Source organism: Lagopus leucura, unplaced genomic scaffold (genome assembly GCF_019238085.1).
Source record: "Lagopus leucura isolate 7727_CA_CO unplaced genomic scaffold, USGS_WTPT01 Super-Scaffold_100026, whole genome shotgun sequence".
Classification (NCBI taxonomy): domain Eukaryota; kingdom Metazoa; phylum Chordata; class Aves; order Galliformes; family Phasianidae; genus Lagopus; species Lagopus leucura.
Window position 1 is genome coordinate 7,546,400 of NW_024962277.1, and position 24,358 is coordinate 7,570,757.

Genomic DNA, 24,358 nt, shown 5'->3' on the forward strand with positions numbered 1-24,358 from the left:
TTAAGATGTGTCAGGTAGCACCCACTTAAAGACATTAAAAGTATATTCAAAGATAAAAAAAACTACTAGTATTTGTAATCCAATTTTATATATAAAATGTAATACTTTAACAAAACTAGTTGTAACTGTACTATGACAGCTAATCACGTAACTTAATTATCACATGGACACTTGTTTTTACTTGTATATATAACCTGGTATCACCTAATGATGATACAGGTTTTAGCAGAATTCATAAATGATGTGAATTAATCTGCACTTTTCTGCAACTATGCTAGGAAAAATTTCCTTTTTCTGTCACCCCTTCCTCTGTCCTTTGTACACAAAAGTAGGATTGCTGCAGGCATATATTAAGTGCACTAGGCTTGGTCTTATGCAGGTTACAAGGTGTGGTTTGACATAGCACTGGAATGTCTTTTCACTTTCAAAAATTTGTCATGGCCAAACAGACATTGCTTTGAGTAGTCTATAAGAAGCTTATAGTGCATTTGCTATATGGTTTTATGTTTTTATGTTGTGAATCAAATGTCTTTCACACAGAGCACTGAGGATGATAGCATAGATTTTTGTGATAGCATACCCTGCTTAGGGAAAGAAAAGATATGAAAATTAACAGGAATGAAAAGTAAAAGTGGGATAAAATGATCGAAGTAGTTAGGGAGCTATTTGTATTTCAGCATGTGGGAAATATGATGTTCTGAGAAGGAAACAGGATAGTAGGATCATGAGCTGCTTTTTTGTGTGACTTGTGGCAAAAAATTGGTCTTTGACTGGTTTTATAAAAACAAAAGATATTTTGCATGTTCCTAGATGCTTACCTGACCCCATACAAGTTCTCCTAATCCAATAAATACACACCACATCCACTGATCAAGCTGCAGGGGAGAACAGCTAAATGGTTTTCCTCCAAACTGGACAATTACTATCTACAAAGAAAAGTGGAGAAGAAATGGGGTAAATACTTTATTTTGGATGGCAGTTTATTTTGAAATGGCCTCTGCACAAGAAATTTTTCTCTCTGATATTTTATTGTACACTTACAGATGTGTTATCATGATAGACTGACACTGCCAAAATGTAGTTCTGTTGGAGAAAGATGGTGGGAAAATCACACATGAAAAGAACCTATTCATATTATGCAGAAGACACAACCAGCACCCATAGAACCTGAACAAGTTTCTAAGCCTGGTTAGATTGAGAATGTTTTGCTAACTGAAATTCAGATATTACTGTTTTTTGTTAGCAGTACTGCTACGAAATAATGGCCCTTACAACACAATTCAGATATTTAAACTCTCAAAAGCTGCATAACAGTAGTTAAAAGTCATTTGTGTCTTCTAGTAAGTAAACAATGAACAAACAGTGAACACTGACTCTTTCTGTGTGAATTATAAATACACAGGAAGAAGGAAGGGGGCAAAGAATGGAAGGCAGCGGACAGGAAATGTTTGGAGTAAGGGAAAAGTGGACAAATAAATGTGAATATAATGCTAAACTTGAAAGAAGTTACAACTTCACATTAAGAATTTTCCAACTGCTCTATGATGGGTATTTCATCTTTTAAACCATCTTCCTTCAATATGAAAATCTTATTATTTTACTCTGAAAGCGGAAAAAAGGGATTAAAGTATAAAAAAAGCTGCTTTTCTAAAGAGAGGAATGATAATTATCCCTTTATTTCTCAAGCTGCTGTGGAGCTTTCAGAAGAATTTTCTGACTCTTTGGATGCTACGCTGTAAGAGTCTCCATTTTGTTCCTTTGAAATTTTTGCCAAAGCTGTCGGTTTTTTTCAGAGAGGTTTTGGATGAGGACAGTTAGTGTAACTGCTGCGCTCAGAGTTGAAGTGAGCCTCTACTCAGCAGAAAGTACAAAAGGAATAGTAAATCTATGAAAAATATTTTGTTGCTATTTGTACTTAAAAAATACTTAATAATTTTGCCTAAAATATAAATACACACGGAGTGTAGTAAGTTTAGGCATGAAATTAAAAACAATTCTGCAATCTCTCACATACATCTAAATAGACCAAGCTGCTGGAGTTAATCAGCTTCTCCTTAGAACAAAATGCTTGGCTCACACAGTCAAATGTAACAACACACAGACAAAATAGTAAGTACTATTCTGACATTGCTTCAGCAAACAACATTATTCAAAGTTATATTTCCATAAGAGAAGAAAAAATAGAGTAACTGTTTATTGTCCCAAGGAAAGTTACATGACTTTAAGACTGAAAAGCAAATGAGAGTCACAGCCTGAATAGTCTTAAACCACTATATCCTTTTTGATTCACTGTCAGAGTGTGAATCTGTTGTTGTGAACTGTGTTCTGAAATACTTCTGCTATCAGAAAATCAGGGAGGGAGGAGTAAAATTAGGAACAGATTCAGAAATGTGGCTAGTAGCTAGATAACACTTTTTCTTTAGCTGCATGAAATTGAGTACAGTAATGACTAGAACTAGGAAAATGTTCTCAAACAATTCCCATGACAAATAATGTAAAGATTTTTCAGGCCTCTCTGGAGGCATTCTGGTTCAGATTAGCAAACCCCTGTTCTTGAGCAGTTGAAGACCATCACTATCAAATTCTACCTCCATGCAATGGTGTCCTTTCTTTATCCCACACGTAATTTACGTTATGGTTTGTTGCAACACAATACTGTAACAATTTATTTATTGGTTCCCTTTCTGTTTTCAAACTACCGTGGTCCAGATTGAAATGACCTAATTCTTCTCCTTATTCCTTTCACGAGAAAGGCCCCAAATCTGATGGTTTCCAGGATGCCATTGCAGAATTGGTGCTAATGTCACATAAGTAGTTCATGTGTATGTCATATGTGTCATAAACATATAAGTAGTTGAATGCAGCAACTGTGAGGTCTGAAAGGTAATGTCAGATTGTGTCAGGTACAGGATAGAAGACAGCAAATGTATGGAGACTAAAGCAGAAGGAGGAATTAGAGGTCTTATGAAATAAAAATTACAAATGTTGAGAAAAAGGTCTATTTCTGTAATTATGTTTACATAGGATTGGGACAACAAACTTTTGAGATAGATATGAAGAATTACTACCAAGGAGTAGCACTACTGAGAACCTGAAATAGGATTTGACAGTGACATTTAACCTTAGAAGAATGGATTAATGCTATAGAGTTATTGTAAAATACCATGTTGCTATTGGTTAGTATATTTAATAATATCTTTTAAAAAGTAAACAAACCATGACAGCTATTGTTACATCTTCAGATTAATTTAAGATTTCACTTGGTGATAATGATCAACACTTATGTTGTGTTAGGATGACTACACAACATTTTCCATTATAGACAAACATACTGATTAAGGAAGTACATTAATCCAGGTGGTTTTACAGTTCCTGTGCCTCCTACATCTTTTAGATTAAACAGGCGTAGAAAAAGTCACCTAAATTTCTTTTGAGTAGTATTAAATTTTGACCAAATCATTACCTGAATAGCAAATGTACCCAGTACAATAGTGCAAAAAATAGGATTTCTGAAGATGCCATCAAAGACATTTCTCTCTCCATGGATTTTGCGTGCGTTGATTTCATTGAAAAGCTGCATCATGACAAAAGTGTTGAAGATAATGGTGTAGTGCTCTGAAGGAGGAGAGTGGAGCGGTGCATTTCTCCCACTGTCAATTTTAAACATTTTCTCACCTAGGTAGAAGACAAAAGTAAAGGTTTCCACTAGAATACAACAAATGGAGTTTTTTTTAATTTCTTCTGTTTGCTTTAGCTAGTTGCCTGCTTTGCTCTACTTTTTTTCTCATCTTATTATCTACAGGCAAAATTCTGCACTCCAGAAAGCAAAAGACATCTAAAGTTCCTGAGCAGAAAGCTTCCCCAGTGATACCTTTTCTCTAATAACTCAATATACGAGCTCACAGTTTTCATAGTATTTTTCCTCTAACCAAGTGGTAAATGCTCTAAGTCAGTTCCTTCTGATGCAGTAAGCACTAAAGACCCATTGTCAGTATGTTTCCATTTTTCTACCAGAATTAGAAGCAGTCACTCTTCAGCAGTTTTTAACCTATATGCTAGCACGCTTGCCATGACTCTTGACAAGTGTTCATGGATATTAATGATAAAAACACAGGCATTCTTGATTTTAAATAGATTTGATCATCATCATCCTGTTAAATCTGCTCTGAAACACAACATCAGGCATTGCTCTTTATTTTGATAATTTGATTTTCACTTTTAGATCTGACCAATAAAGAGGATAAAATCCTTTATGAGTAATAGTAAAATTGAGATAAGATTTGAAAAAATACCCAATGGACCTCATTTCACATTGACAAAAGTTTACAGATAACACGCAGTTAGGAGTAAGGTATTTATTTGAAGTAAGAATGAGACTTTCATACGAAAGAGTAAATAACGAATGAAATAAAGAGTAAAGGTTATCACACTACAACCCACATTCATAACAAGTGTTGCAATAATAAAAGCAAATCAATCTTTAACATTTTCTGCTATCCCACTAGTGCTATACGCAGAATTTCTGAAGTAAGAAGCAAAGGTTTCCTGAGGTTTCCCTTTGACGTCATAATTCTGTCAGCTAAGTTGACAGTGATTTATTTTGCCTTGGGATATTTGAGCAGTTCACGTTGGGGTCACTGGGAATAATGAGCATGGTTCTAAAGCAAGAATTTGGCTTATAGCCTTTTGACAGAAAGTATATTATTATATCAAAAAATATATTAGTAACACAATATGAGACCGTAAAAGTTGGACTCTGAGAGAGTAGAGATTTTTAAGCAGATAACATATCTCCAAGGAGATCACTAAGGCTTGGAAAACACTCTTCTTAATACATATAAAGGAAAAAATAATGGCAGAAACATTACAGTATTTTATCTTATACACACACAAAAAGTCATTACACCTATTTGGTTTCATTCAGTGCACACACAAACATACAAATAGCTGTGAGAGTGAGAGTACCTATCCTTAAGTCATTTATTGCACTGTGTCACTTAAATGGCATAGCAAAGGATGCTGCTGCAAAAAGATGCAGTTGATCAAAACAGAAATCTGAAATCTCACTAGAATCTGTATTTAGAACATCTCACTGTAAAAGTGACACTTCTCAAAATCAGAAAGGAAAAGGCTGTACTTCCTGGGCTTCTGAGAAAATTAGTTACAGGTTTACAAGAGACACAAAAATAATTTGGATTGGGTGAGGAAAGCCTGGTTTTCTTTTCATCAAGGTTCACTATAAAGTATTTTAAGCAATAACACTCCTCAAAAAAAAGCCTATCATAATATTAGGAAGCATCTGTCTCCAAAACCTGGCAATTATTTTGATTCAAATAGCTCTATTGTAAGCAGGCCATCACCACCACCTCAGTTGAGGTGACATAAACTGTCAGTTTGAGCTAAGATGGAGCAAGGCTTTCAAAACAAAGTTCAAAAAACTCCTAAAATTTTCAAAGCCATAAATTTAAACGTATAGCTTTTAGGAAACTCTGTACGTAATGATAAAACATGTGAAAAACAACACGTGCCATTTAACTGCAGTGACGTATTGTCAAGAACAAAATATCTATTGATAAAACTATCAGCCCTGCGGGCGATTTCACTCATTGTTGCAGAGCAGTAGCAGTCTGTTGTTAATGCCTGCACTTCTCTGCAGCAAGAAACACTCCTCCTCCTTCCTCTCTCACTTGCAAATACAAAAACATCCACTTCTAGTAATGCCTGAAAAAGAGTCCAGGATGGAAATAAGAAAATAGATAAATTCTTTCTCCCTTAATATTCGTTTTCAAATTAAATGCCATAACAGCTTGTTATTTTTACCACCTAATTCTGATTACTTGCTTATCTGTAATATTAAGAACAATATTATTTCTTGAATTACATTTTGTTCCCTGATTGCAGCCTCTCAAAATACTGGTAAAATGAGTCTTGATTTTTGTTGCTTTTGATAACAAGTTTCAAAATCCAAGGTAGGAGGAGCGGACTAGATACTCCAATTAAAATGTAACCTTCCAAGTTACATTTTAAAATGAAATTATCTCCAATCTTCATTTTGTTAGTAGGCAAAACAGCCCTCTCAAGGTGAAGTGGCTGAATTCCTCTGTTGGGTCTCCCCTTATGTTCCTAATCCCCTTACACAGTCCAGTCCTGTTAGCTGCCTAACAATGTGTATGTGTGTCGAGTGGTTACATTTAAAGCCTTCTGACACCTGGCTCTATGTGGTCTAGGTGCCTCTAAACCATGCAGCAAGCCTGACTTTCTTACCAACAAAAAGAAGTGTAAATATTAGAGTAAGCTGGTAGACAGCATGGCCCAGAATGTTCTTCATCATGGTACGGGATATAAGAGGTTTGTTCCTGCCATATGGCTTTCTTAGCAATAGAGCTTCTGTTGGAGGTTCAGTGGCCAGAGCAAGTGAGGCAAAAGTGTCCATAATTAGATTGACCCACAGCATCTGTACAGCTTTTAGAGGAGAGTCCTGTGGAGACAAATTATAAAGTTACTTATTTCCTTAAAAAATAATTTTTGTCAGGTCATTTACTGTGATTTCATTTCCTCCTTTGCAACTGCAACTGCAAGAAGTGTTGAAGACAAGATACTAAAATACATGGACCTGTGGTTTATCTTACTATGTCTGTTCTTTCATTGCTCAGACAAGATCAGAATCACAGGAAACAGTGATCAGAGCAGAAATAAATGATTCCAATTTATGTTTTTTCAAGTTATTTCAATCACCAGTATTTACAATCACACAGTTTTTATAAAGTGTAACAGTAATTCATAATACATTTCATAATGCTGTCTGTACTTCAACACACAATGAAGTACATGCTTCATATTGTAACTGAGTTTATGTAACTGCATAACACAAATATAGCTTTTTTCCTGGAAGAAAAATCATGCTGAAGCAATTTAAAAAGTAATGGTTCATTACTTGCAGCTTTCACCTGTACAAAAACAGCACCCATTTTTGGAATCAGCTAGAAATTGTTAAAAAATGAGGAAGCGATGGCTAAGACGTTTTAAGACATGTCGTACATAAATAAGACTTCTTAAAAACATTCATGGTGAAAACACCTGATATTTGAATTTAAAAAAAATATCCAGACGCTCATTAAAATGCTTCAGATTTTCAATCCTGATTAATCTGTTGAGTAACTGGATAGCAGATTAGAAAATATGGAACTTGCTTCTTGTCAGAATAAAGCATCTATTTCTGAATCAGATTGCCAGCCGCTAGAAGGAGCTCTTTCCTCATTTAATTCAAGACAGAAAGTGTCTAAGGTCTGATTATAGAGGACTTTACCTTACATTTAAAAAAATAATAAATAACACTGATCTTAGGAGAAAACGTGGATGGCTATTATACAGAAGTGATTTTTAATTCATTTGGTCAGCTGTAGTGATAGATTGCTGCAATTGCTTCCAAGAGTCCAATCAGGAAAAAACAAGTTTGTTGTTACGGGTTTTTTTACTTGTTTGTTTTTGTTGTTTTTTTAACAACTTCCTATGCCTTTAGACCGAATACAAAATAGGCAGCATTAGTAAAACATGCATTCTCTTTCAAATAGAACCTTTTCGTGGAAGCCCCACAAAATCCCAAAGCAGTAAGATACCAATGTGACAAATTTGATAGTAGAAGGGAGTTAGTATACAGTGTGACAGTCTGAAGATCGGGGCACTGTTTTTATGAGAACTTCACCGTCATTCAGTATTGAAACAAAGATATGTATGAAACAGCAAATAAAAAAGTTTTATGAGCTCTGCTCTTTTCCTCAAAGAAAAATATTCCCCTCACAGCAAGAAAGACATGGAGGCCTGGAGTGTGTTCAGAGAAGGGCAGCTAAGCTGGTGAGGGGTCTGAAGCACAGGCTTTACGAGGAGTGGCTGAAGGAGCTGGGATTGTTCACTCTGGAAAAGAGGAGGCTCAGGGGAGACCTTATCACTCTCTATAACTGCCTGAAGGGAGGTGTTGTGGCAAGGTGGTGGTAAGAATCTTATCCCATGTAACTAGCAATAAGACTAGAGGGGATGGCTTCAAGCTGCACCAGGAGAGATTCAGGTTAGATTTATTCTCCAAAATTTATTCTCAGACATTGTGGTCAGGTGCCAGAATGTGCTGCCCATGGAAGTGGTCGAATCTCCATCGCTGCAGGTGTTTGAGAAATGCTAAGATGTGGTACTAAGGGACATTGTTTAGTGGGAAATACTGGTGGCAGGTAAACAGTTGGACTAGATGATCTTGGAGGTCTTCTTCAACCTTAGTGATTCTATGATTCTGTGATTCATTTTTAATGAAATGTGATCAAATTATGAGTGCCAATATCCATTTAGTATCCCAAAAATGCATGAAGAATAGGTAAACGATCAGGTCTGTTCTGGATCTGGCTTATATTCCAACTCTCCTGAGTTAAAGTATTATTTTGTCTTGAAAAATATTCTTAAGAGCCTTATAATTAAATATATTTTGACACGCTAAAAAAAACGCACGTTCTTTTTCAGTGTTTTCATAGGGATGGAGAAGAGCAACCTGCTCTTTCAGTCCTACAGGTTGGGTACACTAAGGATGGGTGGAGGATTATCATTAATAGATTCTTGACCTCTTGGTCATGGGTTGCATTAACTGGGCTTATCTGGAGATTCAGTTCATCCATTTGACATGCAGCTGCAGAAAGAGGAAACATCTCCATCTTAGAAGGTATAAATCTAAAACCACTCAATGAGACTTCATTTATTGTAATTCATACTAATGGTTCAGCTGCAAGGGTAGCAAAAGTTGTTAGTCGCCAGGGCTCATAGATCCTAGCCAGTATATGGAGAAAAGAGAAAACGTGTTTTCTCCTGAAGAACTGTCATATTTTTGTCTTTGTAGTTTTGACTGAGTTTTCTCAAGAAACATTCCCTACATTGAGGTGCTATAGAAGCTGAATTTGCTACTTTGTGTGCTGACATCAATGTCAGCAAAAACGGAATTTGTCTGTTGTGCTTAATAAATAGAGTCAAATGATCAGATTTCTATCAACGCCTGACATATTTCTAGCACAACAAAAACTCAGATTCTTTCAATCTCTAAATCACACAACTGTAGTTGGCAGTCATCAGTTTTGGCATCAACACGTTCTCACCATTTCGCACTGCCAATCACCTTGGGTGGCTATGGTGCCTCTAATAATTATCTATTATAGGCAGTGCTACACTGTTCAGTCAAGTGTGAAAGCTCATTCTAAGCTGAAGCCAAAACATTAAATACACATTAGTCTGGGCAGGAGGTGGAATTAAATTTCCACTGCAACTCCACCTGATTTCTGATTAGTTGGTGGAAACTAAGGAAAATAGCTATCAGCTAAGGAGCTTACTCTTTCGTTACAGATTTTATTCACTTGTGCTGTAAAAGTGGAAGGCAAAGTCAATGTCATTTTTGCTGCATTTTAGCCCCTGACTTGCTAGCAATGAATTCTTCTTAAAACTATGGGGATGGAAGTTTCTCAAACTGCAAAGCTCCCAAAATCATGACTTATTTGTCAAATTTCTTTCCACTTGACCTTGGAATAGGTTAGCATTGGCCTAGAGGTAAAAGGAAAATGTCCCTTAAGTCAAGTGATGTTACACTTCATTTTGGAAACACTTAAAAGTACAAATCACAAAAGGCTGGAAATAAACTGTAAATCTTTTGTGACATGCAGAGTCTCTAAAATGTTAGCGCTTGTTACTTTTGATTTAGATGACAAGCTGCGTGGGAATGAAAAGGTATTTTTACCCTTACCCCTTTATTTCTACTTGTCAGAGTACACATGTATCCATTCATAAAAACAAGTGTGTCTGGTAGTTTGTATACATAGATGTAAAAATAAAACCTTTGCCAGCACTGCTAGATCACACTGTCTGATAACTGAATGGAAGTGGCCAATGGTTCTGTGCCTTCTGAAAAGATTGCAATATGTTATAGCTTTTTTTTCCAATTTTCCAGTGGTATTATTTCACGTTTTGTCAAATACAGTTCTGCAGTAAACCATGTTAATTACTGTCTTACAGATGTAAATATATATCCTTCCCTTTTTTTAATAAGGTCTGTAAAAACAGTAGGTGATTCATGCAGCAGTTCATTGCTGAAGTGCTTTTTAATTAGCATTTAATTTTCCAAACATGTCCTTTTAAAAAATTAAGTCTTTCTTTAGTACGAGAATAATAACTTGAATACAAAATGTTAAAATGTGGTCTTTGTTCTATCTTTCTTTAATGCAACCTATTGGAATAATTACATTTCCACAACAGTTGGAAGTGGAGATAAAATTTTGCACAGATGTAGATTTGTTAGCTTAATACTTCCAGTAAAAAATGTTTCCATTTGACTGAACTACAATTTAAATTCTTATATTGTACATAGTCTTTTTTTTTTTTTTTTTTTTTTTTTAAACAGTTCCAAATATAACAACCTAATTATTTGCTTGATATTGTGGATGCTGGGGACTGGAAACAGCATGAAATTTCATATGGAAATCTATATGATGCTCAGAGACATGTAATAATGACTCATTTGCAGTACAGCATTCACAATTGGTAGGCAGAGTTCCAGAGTTCCAAAAGAACCCTCACTGCATTGAAGGCTCTGCAGTCAGATGTTACCCAGAGAAATAAGTCAGATTACAGTTGTTCATAGCTCATTAGTCCAGTGAAAAAGAAATCAATTGCTAAACTGAAAGAAAAATTACATGCAAACTGTTCAGGATGGTCATACCCTCACCGCTTTAAAAGCATGCACTGGATCATACACAAAGAAGGAAGCAAGAGGTAAATTAATTAGATTACTTGAAAGATTAGGTGAATTAATCTGTCTCAGCTGTACTGTGCCATGGAAACTGCACTGACCATTGCTGGCTGCTGTGTACACAATGGACAAGTGTGCAGCCATAGACTGAGTGATCTAGATTCAACTTTTAATCAGAGACTTTGTGAAGTTGGGTTTTCTTGTATGACCCACGTTTCAAAGCATTTACAGAACCACAACACAAAGTTTCACTAACAGAACTCTCATAGATCAAGGTGCTGTAAGCTGATGCAGGGCACAGGCTAATCTAGATCACTCTGAGGGGCAGCATCACTTTGGCAGCAGTCACTTAGGACGTGATTCCTGCTTTCTTTACTTAACTTCACACTGGGACTGATGACATAGGATAACAAACGACCATTTCCATTAGTCCTATTTAGCCTGCATAATAAATTCTTCAATAGCCAAATGCTTCTCCTTTGTAATTCCTCTCTAAAATTGGAATAGCATTAAGTATCCTATAGTTGTTGGATACTGAGTTAAACTATTGCAGCAACAAAGGAGCACAAAGAAGAAACATAGTAGACACTCTCTGCAAAAAAACAACATCAAAAAGTCGTAAGCGTAAAAGAAGCTTAATGCATTCAGTGTGCTGTTTCTGAACTACAGAAAACCTTTTCTGAGAGGTAACATTAAGAAGCATGAAATAAACATTGCCCCTTAAATTGAAATTTTCTCATTCTAAATTTGATAAAACCACCAAAAGGGTAGGCTGGGTAATACTCATTAACCTGAATATTAGTCATGGACTAAAATTAAATTGTGTGTGTCAAACAAAGCCAAATCGACTACCTGAAAGCAAAGTAAATTTCAATCTACGTTCATTTTGAAGGTCATAGAAAGCTGTGCTGCTTTTTGGAAACTCTGGATTTCAGCTTTGTTTATTAAGAACTTAATTGATTCAGTCAAAATAATAATTAAAAACCTGTGCACAGTTTTGCAGACTTCTATCCATGCACACCTAGCCTACTGTATGATTTTTCAGTACATTCATGCATTCTGTGCTAGAGCTATTATCATAGCAACAAGAGAGTGCAGTATGTTCCCAAGTGTAATTTTTAGTAGAGCTTATGAGCCAAACAAACATAATGCCCTTTCACTGCCTAGAATCTTTGAGTCAAAGCCTAACGTAATAATGTTCATTCGTAAGGCAAGATCCTTGCTGAATGAGATTGAAATGAGAGCTGCTTGAGATTATCAGCAGTCAGCCAGTTCAGTGTAAACAGAACCACAGTGGAAATAACTGCTGCCTTTTTCCTAGTTTCAATTTTAGCTCCTTTCAGATCTCTTCCTTTACAGAATATTTATGTTTTTACTGCCAAATTAATGAATTACATAAGAATCTCTTTGTGCAGAAATACACAAATTCTAGGAGCTGCACATTAGAAAAAACCATCAACAGAAACTGTGAACCTGACAGTCTCAGTGATTGTGTTAGAGACCATGGGGTTAATACGAACACACTGGGCCTGATCCAGATCCTTTTGGAAGCTGATAGAATGATCCAAAGGATGAAAAAAGCTCTGGAAATAGAAAGGGGAACGTGCCTGAATTGATCAAATGCTACACAAGACCTCAATGTAGAATAGTCTTTGCACTGATTCAATAATGTTTACCTCTTCGAGAATGAAATAGAAATTTTTTACTTAACAACTAGAGTTAATTTTTTCTGGTGCTTTCAGAAAGCAATGAAAAATCAGCGGACAGTAACAAAAAAAAAAAAAAAAAATTGCCTGACATAAATGTGTGTCAATTCTGATTGAATGTCTGCAAAACAAGGGCTCAAAAGGAATCAGTCCCCTCAGTTCAATTCTGGTACTCTTACCGTGTTGCTATTAGCCCTTTTTTTGTATATTATTTAGTACAATTGTTGAAATCTGGAAAGGTTTACCTTCCACATCTTTATTACTTATTCATGTAAATTCTGTTGTCAGTAAAAAGCACTTTACAGCTGAATGTTTTCTCAGTGTGCTTGTGATTATTTTCCATGGGAAAATGAAGTTTCAGACTTCTGTCTTAGTCATAGGCTCAGTTGTGACAACAAGGCATCAGGAAGACATGGAGGCAGCATGGTAGGCAACTAGCACTTAGTACCTTGTCGTTTTTTACTTCTCAGAAAATCAATAAATTGAGGTTTTAGTGCTTCTTTTGCACAGAGTAAAAATACTTATTTCATATATTAGGATCACTGCTGCTTGCTTCTAAAACCAATTTCTGATTTCTCTAAGAATTTCAGCCCTAGCTCTAATGCTTAATTAGTTCAGAGGAGATAAATGACAACAGTTGCACCCACTCAGCTGCTGCGGTGCGCTAGCAGAAGCTGGGAACTGGGAGACTGCTCACACACAGCTCAGATACGGCCTCTAAATGTCTGTCAAGGCTTAGGAGAAGTTTGACCTCATGGTTTCATAAAGGTACATGAGTTTCTGGTTTCAAGGATTAATTCCATGATTGCAGTGTAAGTTTACCCCAGAGCAGAGCTAATAACTTATTCATTGTTCTGCTCAGGTGTGCATGAGGTGGAATTTACCTGCTGAAACAGGTACATGTGGCTGCATGATGCACACAGAAGCATCAGTGCATCTCAACCAGAAGAAGCTTTTTCTAACAGTATTTCTCTGCAGCATCTGAAATGCATGTTTATTTACATTTGGGGGAGTAATAGCATTAATAAACTACTGGTTTTCTATTTTTTAATGGAGGATGAACTTCCATTATAAATACTACAAATTCTTGACAAGTAAAAGAAAAAAAATATTAATTAAGAAATAGTAACTTGTAGGAAAAAACATGGTATGCTTTTGTAAACGACCAAAACGTGTTGCATGTGCAGCAAGACTACAATAAGAGATTAGTGTGGAGGGAGAAAAGGGGATCCAATTCTAACTGTGGGCATCATTTAATTGGCTTGTTATTTGCACCTAAAATTAAAAGGACTTGCCTGAAAGCTACAAAACAATTGTTTTATCAGTCAAAATGTTCCCCTGCTGGGATTACTTCTGTGTACTGCTATCTTGAAAATAATAGTCTCATTTCATAATCTGTCATTAAACATATACTTATTATTATTTGAATATTCTGAAAGGAAAAACAAAGTCACTTCTTCCAATTCTTGGCACTTTCTGCTCTTTCATCACAGGCTCAGTCACAGCAGCAATATGCAGCCAAAAAAAGGGAGGAATTTACTTCCTAGATAAGATGGATTTGCTCACTTCCTTTCGTCAACAGCTATTTAACACTCACCAATTTGATCCTAAGTAAATCCTTAATTTTCAGAAGAACTTCAGAAAGAATGCTTGTGTTGTACAAAGTAAGAATTAAATGTAAATCACCTTCATCTTCAGTTAAGAAAAGATGTAGCTTAATAGGATTTGGCCTCATGCTTTTAGTAATGCTGAAGTTATCCTTACCTGGGTAATGCATGCTCCAGTGAAAGCCACTATCACAGCCACAATGTTAACAGTGAGCTGGAACTGCAGGAATTTGGAGATACTGTCATACACATTACGTCCCCACATTACAGCCTTCACGATGCTACTGAAATTGTCATCTGTTAGGATGATATCTGAGGCCTCCTTTGCAACATCTGTTCCAGCAATGCCCTGGAAAAAATAATTGGGAATAAAATTGCCGGGAAGTACATGGACAGAACATAAACCTCTGCATACTCAAGGTCATAGTTACATAGAGTTACCCTGCACCGTAGCAGTGATGCTGAGTATATTCTGCACTTCACACTCGCTAGGATGTTGGCTAACTGAATCTATTTTTGAAGGTGAATAAAGAAGCAGAAAAGCAGAAAAGCACTATCCAATGCATTGACAGAAAGCATTGGAATTCCTATCATGATACTGCTGAATGCTGTGTAGCATCAGCTTCTTGACTAGTTAACTTTTGAGTTGTTCTTGTGTGGCATTTTTTTTAATCACTGAGAATATTCTATCAGTATATTTGAACAGAAATGATAAAAATAGAATTACGTATCTTAATACGTATTCTCTATTCATATATGCTCAGAGTCACAGTATGTTGGGAGGACATGTTTACATGTAGCACTGGATTTTAGCAATGCAAATGGGTACTGCACTTCTAGGAAGAACATTAAGTTCATTTTTCTGTTCAGGCATTGGATTCTACTTAGTCAATCTGCAAAATATTGATTAAGTATGAAAATAAGCAAGACAATCTATTATACGGAATTAAAGGATTCTGAAGGAACGCAACCCATCCCTTCCAATGTGTTGCTTCATTTATTATCCTTCTCAACACTTCAATAATGAAAAACTTCTTACAGCAGATTTATAATGACACAAATATTAATAAATAAGCTCAAGATTATACCATTGCAAAGCCAACATCGGCTTTCTTAAGTGCTGGTCCATCATTGGTTCCATCACCAGTCACAGCTACAACCTGCCTCTGCTCCACCTGTGTGCTGTCAATAATACCTGCAAAAAATGTATATGTCTGTGTATGCATACATATATATATATAAAAAATAGGTAGCAAGATAAAACTTCCCTGGTATTTCCAAGCAGTGCCTGTGTAACACAGATTGCATGAATCTTACAGAGATTAATAGTTGATTTCTAAGGAAAATAATGATGAAAGACGTGATCAATATTATATTATATTCAATATCCCTGTTAGAAGTTTTATGGAAATATCCAGAACCATCAAAAAAAACAACAAAATTTGCACAGACATCAAAGGATATATGGTCAGCTCATTCTATTCTTCTGGAAGGTTTCTATTATTCATAGTTATGTATCACAATAAATCTGTTTCAGTCCATCTCTTGACTAAACTTCAGTGGAATTTTTTTGCTGAAGATTTAAGATCATGTTAAAAGTTTTCCTGAACTTGGTTTTAACTGTATTGCCTGTTTGGCTGAGATGCCTTCTGGCAATCAGTAGTGAGTATAACCTAAAGATAACAAATGTCATTAATTTTATCCAGCTGGAACCAAATGACCTTTTTAACAGAAAGATGTTTGACAATGAATTGACAAGATATAAAATAATTCTATGAATTCTGAACCCAAACATTCTAATAAATAGTCATAATAAAATAATTCCCACTTTCCTTTGACAAATTATCTCAAATTGAAAACACTAAAAGCAGTTGGTGAATTTTCACCTAATTGCCAAAAACAAAACTATTTTCTACTTATGCAGAAAGATTTAATACTTCTACAGTCACAGAAGCAGCTCAGCATTTTAAGAGGATGGGAATAATTCTCTGCGCATGCTTTTATTTCCACATTAGAGTCCATCTGTTAATTTATTGAGAATACAGGATTTCTGTGTAGGTAACATGGGGGGAGGGGAAAATGACATTTCTTTTGCTAAAATATTTTGCACAAAGCCATACCATATACTCTAAAAACAATTATCAAAACCTATCCAGTGTGAAAAGCTTTCAGCTACTCTGGGAAAAAAAATAATTCCCATATCAGATAACCATCCAGAAATAGGAAATTGCAGATTACAGAGCAATAGCAACCTCTTGGCAAAGTTAAGCCTTATCAGACACGCAGAAGATTGCAGTGCAGTATGGAAGCAGTAAGTGTCCTGCATTTTTCAGTCTTAAGAAAAATTGTAAAAAGAGCATTCGCTTTCCACTGGCACTATGAACTCAAATAAATGCCGTATTATTCTGATAACATATTAGAATGAGAGCTTTCAGTTTGTTGGGGTGATTTGGTATAACTAAACAAACAGGAACAACAGCTGACATTACTGTTAAAAAGTATCTTGTCTTTCCTCTTGCAATCAATTTGCTCTTTGGTTTTAAATTAATAGCTTGAGCTTCTAAAGAAATTAATTAATACTACGACACTTTGTGCTATTAACTGCTCCAAACAGGTAGAGTGCATCTTCTCATGATTAGATTCCAAATGGGAGCGCAGCCTTCATGAAGCTCAAGGGTTTTCAGGAAATGACTTCCTAATGGATATAAGTAGTGGCCAAATGTCAACGATTACACTACTCAGCTGCCCATTTTTATCCATAAAAGCAAACTATGCAGCTGGGATGAGCCAAACACTCTCCAGAGCACAGAACGGTATAATCAGCAGTCACGGAAAGACAGATAAAATGTTGTTCTTGCAGATAGTGGCTGAGATGCTGATGGTAACCATCTCAGCAACACAGAACCATCAGAACCATGTATGTATGGAATAAAAGTCTGTAGTGCTATTGGCAGAGAGAAGGTCTTTGAGGAACTTCTCTGTAGATCAGACAAATTTCTAAAATGAAGCAGCAGCAATTGTTTAGGATTCAGAAGATTCACCTTTGCTATTCATAGCTATAGCCATGCTCCTTGACTTCTCAATGTTATTTTAAATGTTCCTTTACTCCTTCCTTCCTCACATCGCTGTACTGTTGAGCTCTTTTTTTTTCCTTTCTTTTGATGTCATTTTGTTAATAGTTGTGATATATTTTTACAATTTCATCTCAGAAGTTTTCTTTAGTATCAAGTAATATCCTAATACAGATTTTACAAAAGGTATACAGACACAAAAGAGGGATGCCAGGGAAGGGCATTTTACTTGAGCTGTGGAGAACTACTGCTGTATTGATCAGTGAGAAGTTCAAATGAGGGTAGGATCTGACAGATTGCCAATCACAGAGTGCCCATTTCCACTCAGTCATAATGGACAAAAATGAAAATCAGTATTAATTTCTCAAGCCTAACAGTCAGGTAAATTGTACAAAATAAACTGCTGTACTCCAGTTAAATGCTTGCATACATTATTTCGATCAACCACCTTTTGCAAGGCATGTCAGGGGAATTCATAAGGTTTGGCAAAGATTTATCTCAAAACAGCCCTTACTGTTTCACTGATCTGTGCTCTCCTCTTAAGCTGTTCAACTACAATTTTTCTCTGCCAAAATGAATTTTGTTCAGCACCCACAGGAACATACCTAGAGCATAACATTACAGTCGGTTCCAGATACTGATTCCACTGATGCTATGAAAATTTGGGACGCAGACATGAACCTTCTTTAAGACATTAATTTGCCAGAGAAAGCAACTTGTTTCTGATGAGGGAAAAAATCATGTTTTTGTTTTTTTAAAACAACTGTGTATAGCCAAGAGGAGCACTGTATGTACAATACAAATGTGCTATGAAAGATACCAGCGCTGCATACACAGCTGTAAGCATTCAAGTTCAGGTGCTACTGATGCAGGAAAGCTGATCATCCCATACACTTAATCATATTTATCTTTCTTTGACAAGCCAAATAAAGACAGATGTGGTAATACATTTTCATAGGCTTGTTCTGTTGAGATTCATGTTTTACACTTCTCAAACCTCATGTTCATCTAACAAGAATTTAGAAAATCTGACTGAAGGAGATAATTTAAATTCACTTAATGCTTACCTACTTGCATGATAGAACTTCAAAGGTTAACGTGAAAATGTTTAAAATAACATTGCAGACAGCATTGGTAAGTGTTAAGTGAATACTGTTCTGCAAAGATCATGATAGTAGAAAATCAGGGAAAAATATGGCACAAACGTGGGATTTTTGTTCTGAGCAGGTACCTTTACATTTCAGTTAGAAGACTAATATATAGAAGACTGAAGTTCAGAACTTCAGTTGATACATTTATTTTTAATTAATTTACCTAGTGTCATGGCATGTCTGTACTAACGAGGTCAGCGGTACAATAATACTGTCACAAGGAAGAATATTTGGAATATTTTAGTAATTAAAGGTAATAATTACAAAAACTTCTTCTAAAGTTTCTTTTCTGCTTTCTAATCTTACAAAGAAAGAGAACAGCTGTTTTTAGTATCATGGAAAAATAATCTCAACCAAATTTAAACATACTGGAAAACACAGTTTCTTTAACTTGTAAGCTGACTATTTTATCTTCTGCATTTTCTGATAAGATGAGGATGCTGTTTCCATCAGTAACAAGCTGCTTCTTTTTACTGTTTTAGAAACAAATATGACAATTTTGAAATATTTCAGTAATATAATGACACATCACTATAGATAACAAGCATTTGTATTGCTATATTTTAAGGTAAACAATAATTTGAAATCATACCAACTGACTTCATGAAGTCAATAAGAGACTGCATTTCAACTGGATTGAGACATCTAAGTGAACTCTTTTTGTTTCACTGAAACACTTTGTGATGCTAAATCACTTTGACATTTTTTTTCAATCCATCTCTACTTCAAATACATAAATATTTGAGAGAACACGCTCTGCCCAGCCTTAAATGCTGAGCCATGTGTTTCTCTAGTCCCTCAGCAATAGTAAAAACAGAAATGTAAAAGAAAAAGAATCCTTTTGCTGGGTGAGACTGCACTGCGTTACAGAAGAAAAAAAAATTTCCCTCCAGCAGCCCTATGTCATTAAAAATTAAATATAAAAAAAGTTTATTTTGTGATGTGTGTTTTTACCCTAAAGCAGCTAGAATACATCAAAGAAAAGAAAATCCTCTTGATCCCTCAAGTGTCTGAGAAAAATATAACATTTTAACAAGAAGCTCAAAACTAGAGAACATTTAAATAGTTTCTTGTAACTTTTAATGGCCCTTAGAGTATTGCCATCCAAAAAATTCCATCATGATTTCCATAGGCTTGTTCTTGAACATTGTTTGGTATTTAATTGGTCTATCATTTGACTTTGTCATACCTTAGCAACATTAATTGTATTTGTTATATTCAGCAGCAGTAAATATATTTTGGATTGTCAAAGTACATATGCTATAGAATATCAATAATTTGTTGCTTATTTTTCTTCAGCTTTCATTGATTTCTTTTTCTCTGGCAAAGGCTCTGTTTTCCTCTTCAGGGAAAATCCTACATGATTCAAATGAGTACTTCCAGGGGACTTTTTTAATCAACTCAATGAAGCATAAATTGCTGTATGCTTCTGGAACAAATAAAGCTATAATAGGCTTTACAAGTCATGCCCTACAAGAGCTACAAGACACTACATCGTATGCAGAAGGGCAGCTAACTTTGTGCTGTTTGAATTCTGAGATGCAGAACTAGTAATAATGTTGTCCAAACCCACCATCTCCAAACTTTTGATTGTGAATGACTATCAGTAAAATTTTGAGCAAATGCCCCCAAAATATACATATTATTTATAAATTGCATTCATACTACTATACTAATATGTTAGTCACATTAAAAAAAATAACACAAAATACAAATTGAAAAGGATAAGATAGAGATGAAATAAAATTAGTTCAAAAATGAGATTTTGTTTATAAATGATAAATATTTTCTTACTGCATCCCAGTGGACTGTCTTGCACCTCACTTTGGAGACCACTGGTCTCAACAGTGTGTCAAGAATGTGAATAACAGCAGTCTGTTTTCAGCTGCCTCATCTTTTGTGCTATGCCAGAGCTTACACTGATCCTGGTACTTCTGAATGAACTGTGCTTCTTGAGTTCTTCATGTACACTAGTCCCAACCTCAGAGCCCAACTGATCCAGTCTTCAAATTCTCCAGGGAACATTGGCTCTGAAGTCGTTCAGGCATTTTAAAAAAACTACATCCAGATCGTCTGTAATCAGTCACATAAGGAGTCATTTCGAGACAACTTTGGCATACCAAAAGGAGAGAGCCAGGAATGATTTTCTACCTAAATCTGAATTCTTTAAGCAGTCAAGACAGCTGAAAGATCTTTTTGTGGCCACCCACAAAAACTTCCTGATCAGAAATTTTCTGACTTACTAAGCTTTTGATTGTGAGATCAAAGGTCAAAAGAATAAAATGTCAAGCCAGCACTAAATGTGAGATTTGAAAAAGGTTTTGTAAAGAATGATACAAATAAATTCCCCTTTTAAAGAGGCATCCATCTGCAAACGGCATGGTGAGACAGCATGGTTTCTATGGTACAGTTTTTATAGGACAAAAACAGATTCTAAAAACACATGGAAATTTAAAGGAAACCTATGCAGAGCACACAATTAAGGAGTCTACAGGAAAATGGAACTGCCTTGAAATAGGTGTAACACTCAGTCTATGCCTAGTTACATGATTTTTGAAAACTAATATTGTAATAAGAAAATTACTATTGTAATAAGAAAAATTACTCATTTTTCAACAATATTTTTCTAGCCAGCAAAAACACACTTTCCATTCCCAGCCAGAGCCTCATTCTAGTCCAATTAAAAATTTGCAGGGCAAATAAGTTAATACTTGACTTATGCTGACTGATACTTCTGCTATTCCTGCCAATGAGTTTCTTTTTGTTTTCCTTTTGAAAGTTGAGGTAGAATGCAAGCACAAGGGACTTATTTACCAAGAAAGTTTTCTTGCACTGTGAATAGAGCAGTGATTTGTAATTAAAGATAGCTCAGATGCAGTTTAACAGTAATATTTTTACAATGCAAAAGATGTACTGAGCCTTCTCCAATAACTTTGCCATTACTTTACATACATGCTCACATATGAAGGTGGTCTCACTCACCTTTGACCAAAGTATGTTTGTCCGTGGGAGACGACCGAGCAAGTACTCGAAGCTTTGGCCAGATTTTGTCAATCCGCTCTTGCTCAATCTGGAAAACAGTAACAAAAACAACAAGGTAACTGTTAGTCTGTAGTTAGAAAAATGCAAAATACACTTGTGTCCAAGCAGCAGAGGATTCATTTCACTAAGATCTGTTCTCCAGAAGCACAGAAAAATTACAGCAGACATCAATGGCAGCAAGACCAAAAAAGTCATTTTTTGTACTACTGAAAGTCCTTTACTGGTTAACATAGGTCAATTTTGCCACTGTATTTTATCTGCCTTTCTTATGCTCTTCGCACATAGTCCCACTCAGAAACATGACTGTAGGATAGTACAGTTCCTCAAAGCCGATCAAACAGCTTACAATTTACAATTTGAAACGGGTTGTTTTATTCTGCATTATAATCCAAGTTCTTCATTTTGTCATCAGTAATGGCAGAATTTTCTCAGTTATACCACAGGAGCAACTAGGACAAACCTGCAGCATATCCTCATGCTCCCAGGATTCCTTCAGTCAATGTAAGGATTAAATGCCTGTCCTCACAATGGATTCTAAGACACAGCATAGAGTTCACCTTTTTTAAGCTGGCTTCAATAATCTGTCTTTTATATGCGGAATTAAAAATCTGAAGAACAGACTGAAATTATTCAAACTGTTAGAATGAGTGAATGCAGTAATAGATGGATTACATAAAGTGTTATAAAGTGAAAGTATCTGGTTCTCAGCGTTTCCATGAGACTTAAGCCTGCAGAGTTGACTTCTTTCTCCTCTTAGCTAACAAACCTGTTTTTCCTGTCCTTAGTTTGAGTTTCTTGAAGGGTATGCTATGGTTCTAAAATATGCTGAATAAATCTAGCACAAAACTTGTAGCGGTTCTGCATTCTAAGAAGGAAAGAGTGGCTTTTCAAAAGTATTTTAAGTTGCAAAAGAATACTGCTAGAAAAAAGTACCAGTCTCTCCAAGTAGTCTTTACTGAAGCAATGTACACCTCAGCAAAGGAGAAGCAGCATGTCAGTATTCTCACTGTTTTTGTGGCACACTCTTAATATGTATGGATTTAGCACATGAATTACCTCTCCCTTCTCATTTCGGATCCTCCTGTTAAATTCTTTCCCTTCAAGGCAAAGAAAGTCTTCTCCTGGATGAATGATTCCACACTTTATGGCAATGGCACGTGCTGTGTTGATATTGTCTCCAGTGACCATGCGGACCGTAATTCCAGCTCGCTGGCACTTTCTTATGGCTTCTGGGACCTACAAAAGCAATATAACAGGGAAAGAAAATTTCCAGATATGAGACAGAAATACAAGCCAGATGTTCCCAATCAGGTCAGTTTTCAGATCAGTTGCCTAAAGATTCTCTTGATTTTAATATAAACAGGAGTATTCCGAAGCTTTGCTTTATTTTTTTTTTCTTTTCAGCACTGAGGTGCAGTGTGCTGAACCTAAAATATTCAATATACATGAAAACATGAGAATACAGTTATCTTGTACAGAAAAATAATATAATTTAACTTCTGATCCAGATTTTCCTTTCAGTAAAATCAAGTTTTTATAACAGCATTACTACTCAAATTTATGCATATCAACAGGTGGAATTTCCAGATATAAATGACTTCAGTGTTTCATGAATCATTTATTTTAAAAAAAATTAAAAACGAAGGATGATTTCCCTTAGCTTTATTTCTTCATGAAACTACCTTCTACTGCTGCACAGTAGGTATATCAATGACAGAGCATTTAGTGTGTAATGGTACGTGAGATGAACGTAGAATCTACACACTTACTTGAAACCAATTTATTTAAAAATAAGAAAGGCTTTTTAAATAGAAATATGCAATGAAAAGAATTCTCATTTTAAAATAATAATAATCAGCAATTTTCAAAAACAAAACAAACCTATTCAGTTTAAGAAGTGGCATCAAAATGAATATTACTGACTACAGTAGCACCACCTTACTGTAGTCAGCCGTCAGTGTAGTGCAGTTATGCTGTAGAACTTGTCACTAATTAGACTGGATTGACCTCATCCATTACTACAGAAACTATCAAGAAAGGAGCCACCATTTACAACATTGCACTGCTAATGTTCTGCTTGGCGAGTCATTTTAAGTTCCCCTGTATTTACAGTCGACACTGCTGGGGGCAGCACGTTGCCTTTGATTGACAACCACCATTCTTATTCAGCGTGGCAAATACTCTACTTCTAAAGAGATCATAGAGCCAGAAAGGCTATACATTTTGGACTGAATGTCACACTAGAGATAAATATTATACACTCTTAAACCGTACTGTAGATAATGATTATTCTAATCAGCGAGTACAATTTCACACCATGTTTCTGCATCTTCATTAACATACTTTTTCCACAGGAAAAAAATAGTGCTATTCACTTGAATAATGATACTAGAAATGTCTCCAACACTTCTAAATCAACTCAGCCAGATGCACATACACAGGAAATAATGGCTCATCTGGTCAGTTGTGTTCTTTCCTCTTTAATAAACAAGAGGCAGTTGAGGCATCTCTTTTCCTCATTGAACACCTAGTTGAGGAACAGACCAGTACTTTTCTCACTACTGTGAAGAAAACTGCTGCACCCACAGAAACGTGCCGTTGGCAGAATGACTTTCTACATAGATGACAGAAGCAAGAGAAAAATCAAGGGTCAGAGGTTTATCTTCCCATTCCCTCATCTCTATTAACTGCAAATATTCTTCCCAACAATTGCATCCTGGAAACATTATTTGGGCCACCCCAACCTCTTTACATTGTGATAGAGAGAATTCTGTGGGACACATACAACCAGCTCAGATTTATGACTTAAGCAAATGACTTCTGATTTGCTCAGTTTCTACAGTAATAATAATCTTGACTACATCCCATTTGCCAAGTCGGAGCGCCCTTAATATCCACTTAACTCTGGTGACCCTCATGCATAGGGTTATGACAGATTTAGATGACTGCCTCTAAATCCAGCATAGTATATGAACCATGAAGGAGAAAAATAAATTACAGTACAAACAGAAAAACA

General features: G+C 35.7%; 1 protein-coding gene across 1 annotated transcript in view; it reads right to left on the bottom strand.

Moving 5' to 3' along the window:
- The window catches only part of ATP2B2 (ATPase plasma membrane Ca2+ transporting 2), a 111,977-nt gene that overhangs the window by 18,950 nt on the left and 68,669 nt on the right, over positions 1–24,358 (bottom strand). Inside the window, exons 13-19 of the mRNA XM_042880542.1 lie at positions 22,399–22,578; positions 21,283–21,370; positions 15,167–15,273; positions 14,236–14,427; positions 6,265–6,478; positions 3,464–3,675; positions 819–926 (exon numbers count right to left, since the gene is read on the bottom strand). Of these exons, the coding sequence (XP_042736476.1) occupies positions 819–926; positions 3,464–3,675; positions 6,265–6,478; positions 14,236–14,427; positions 15,167–15,273; positions 21,283–21,370; positions 22,399–22,578 (1,101 nt within the window). The remainder of the gene's footprint in view (positions 1–818; positions 927–3,463; positions 3,676–6,264; positions 6,479–14,235; positions 14,428–15,166; positions 15,274–21,282; positions 21,371–22,398; positions 22,579–24,358) is intronic.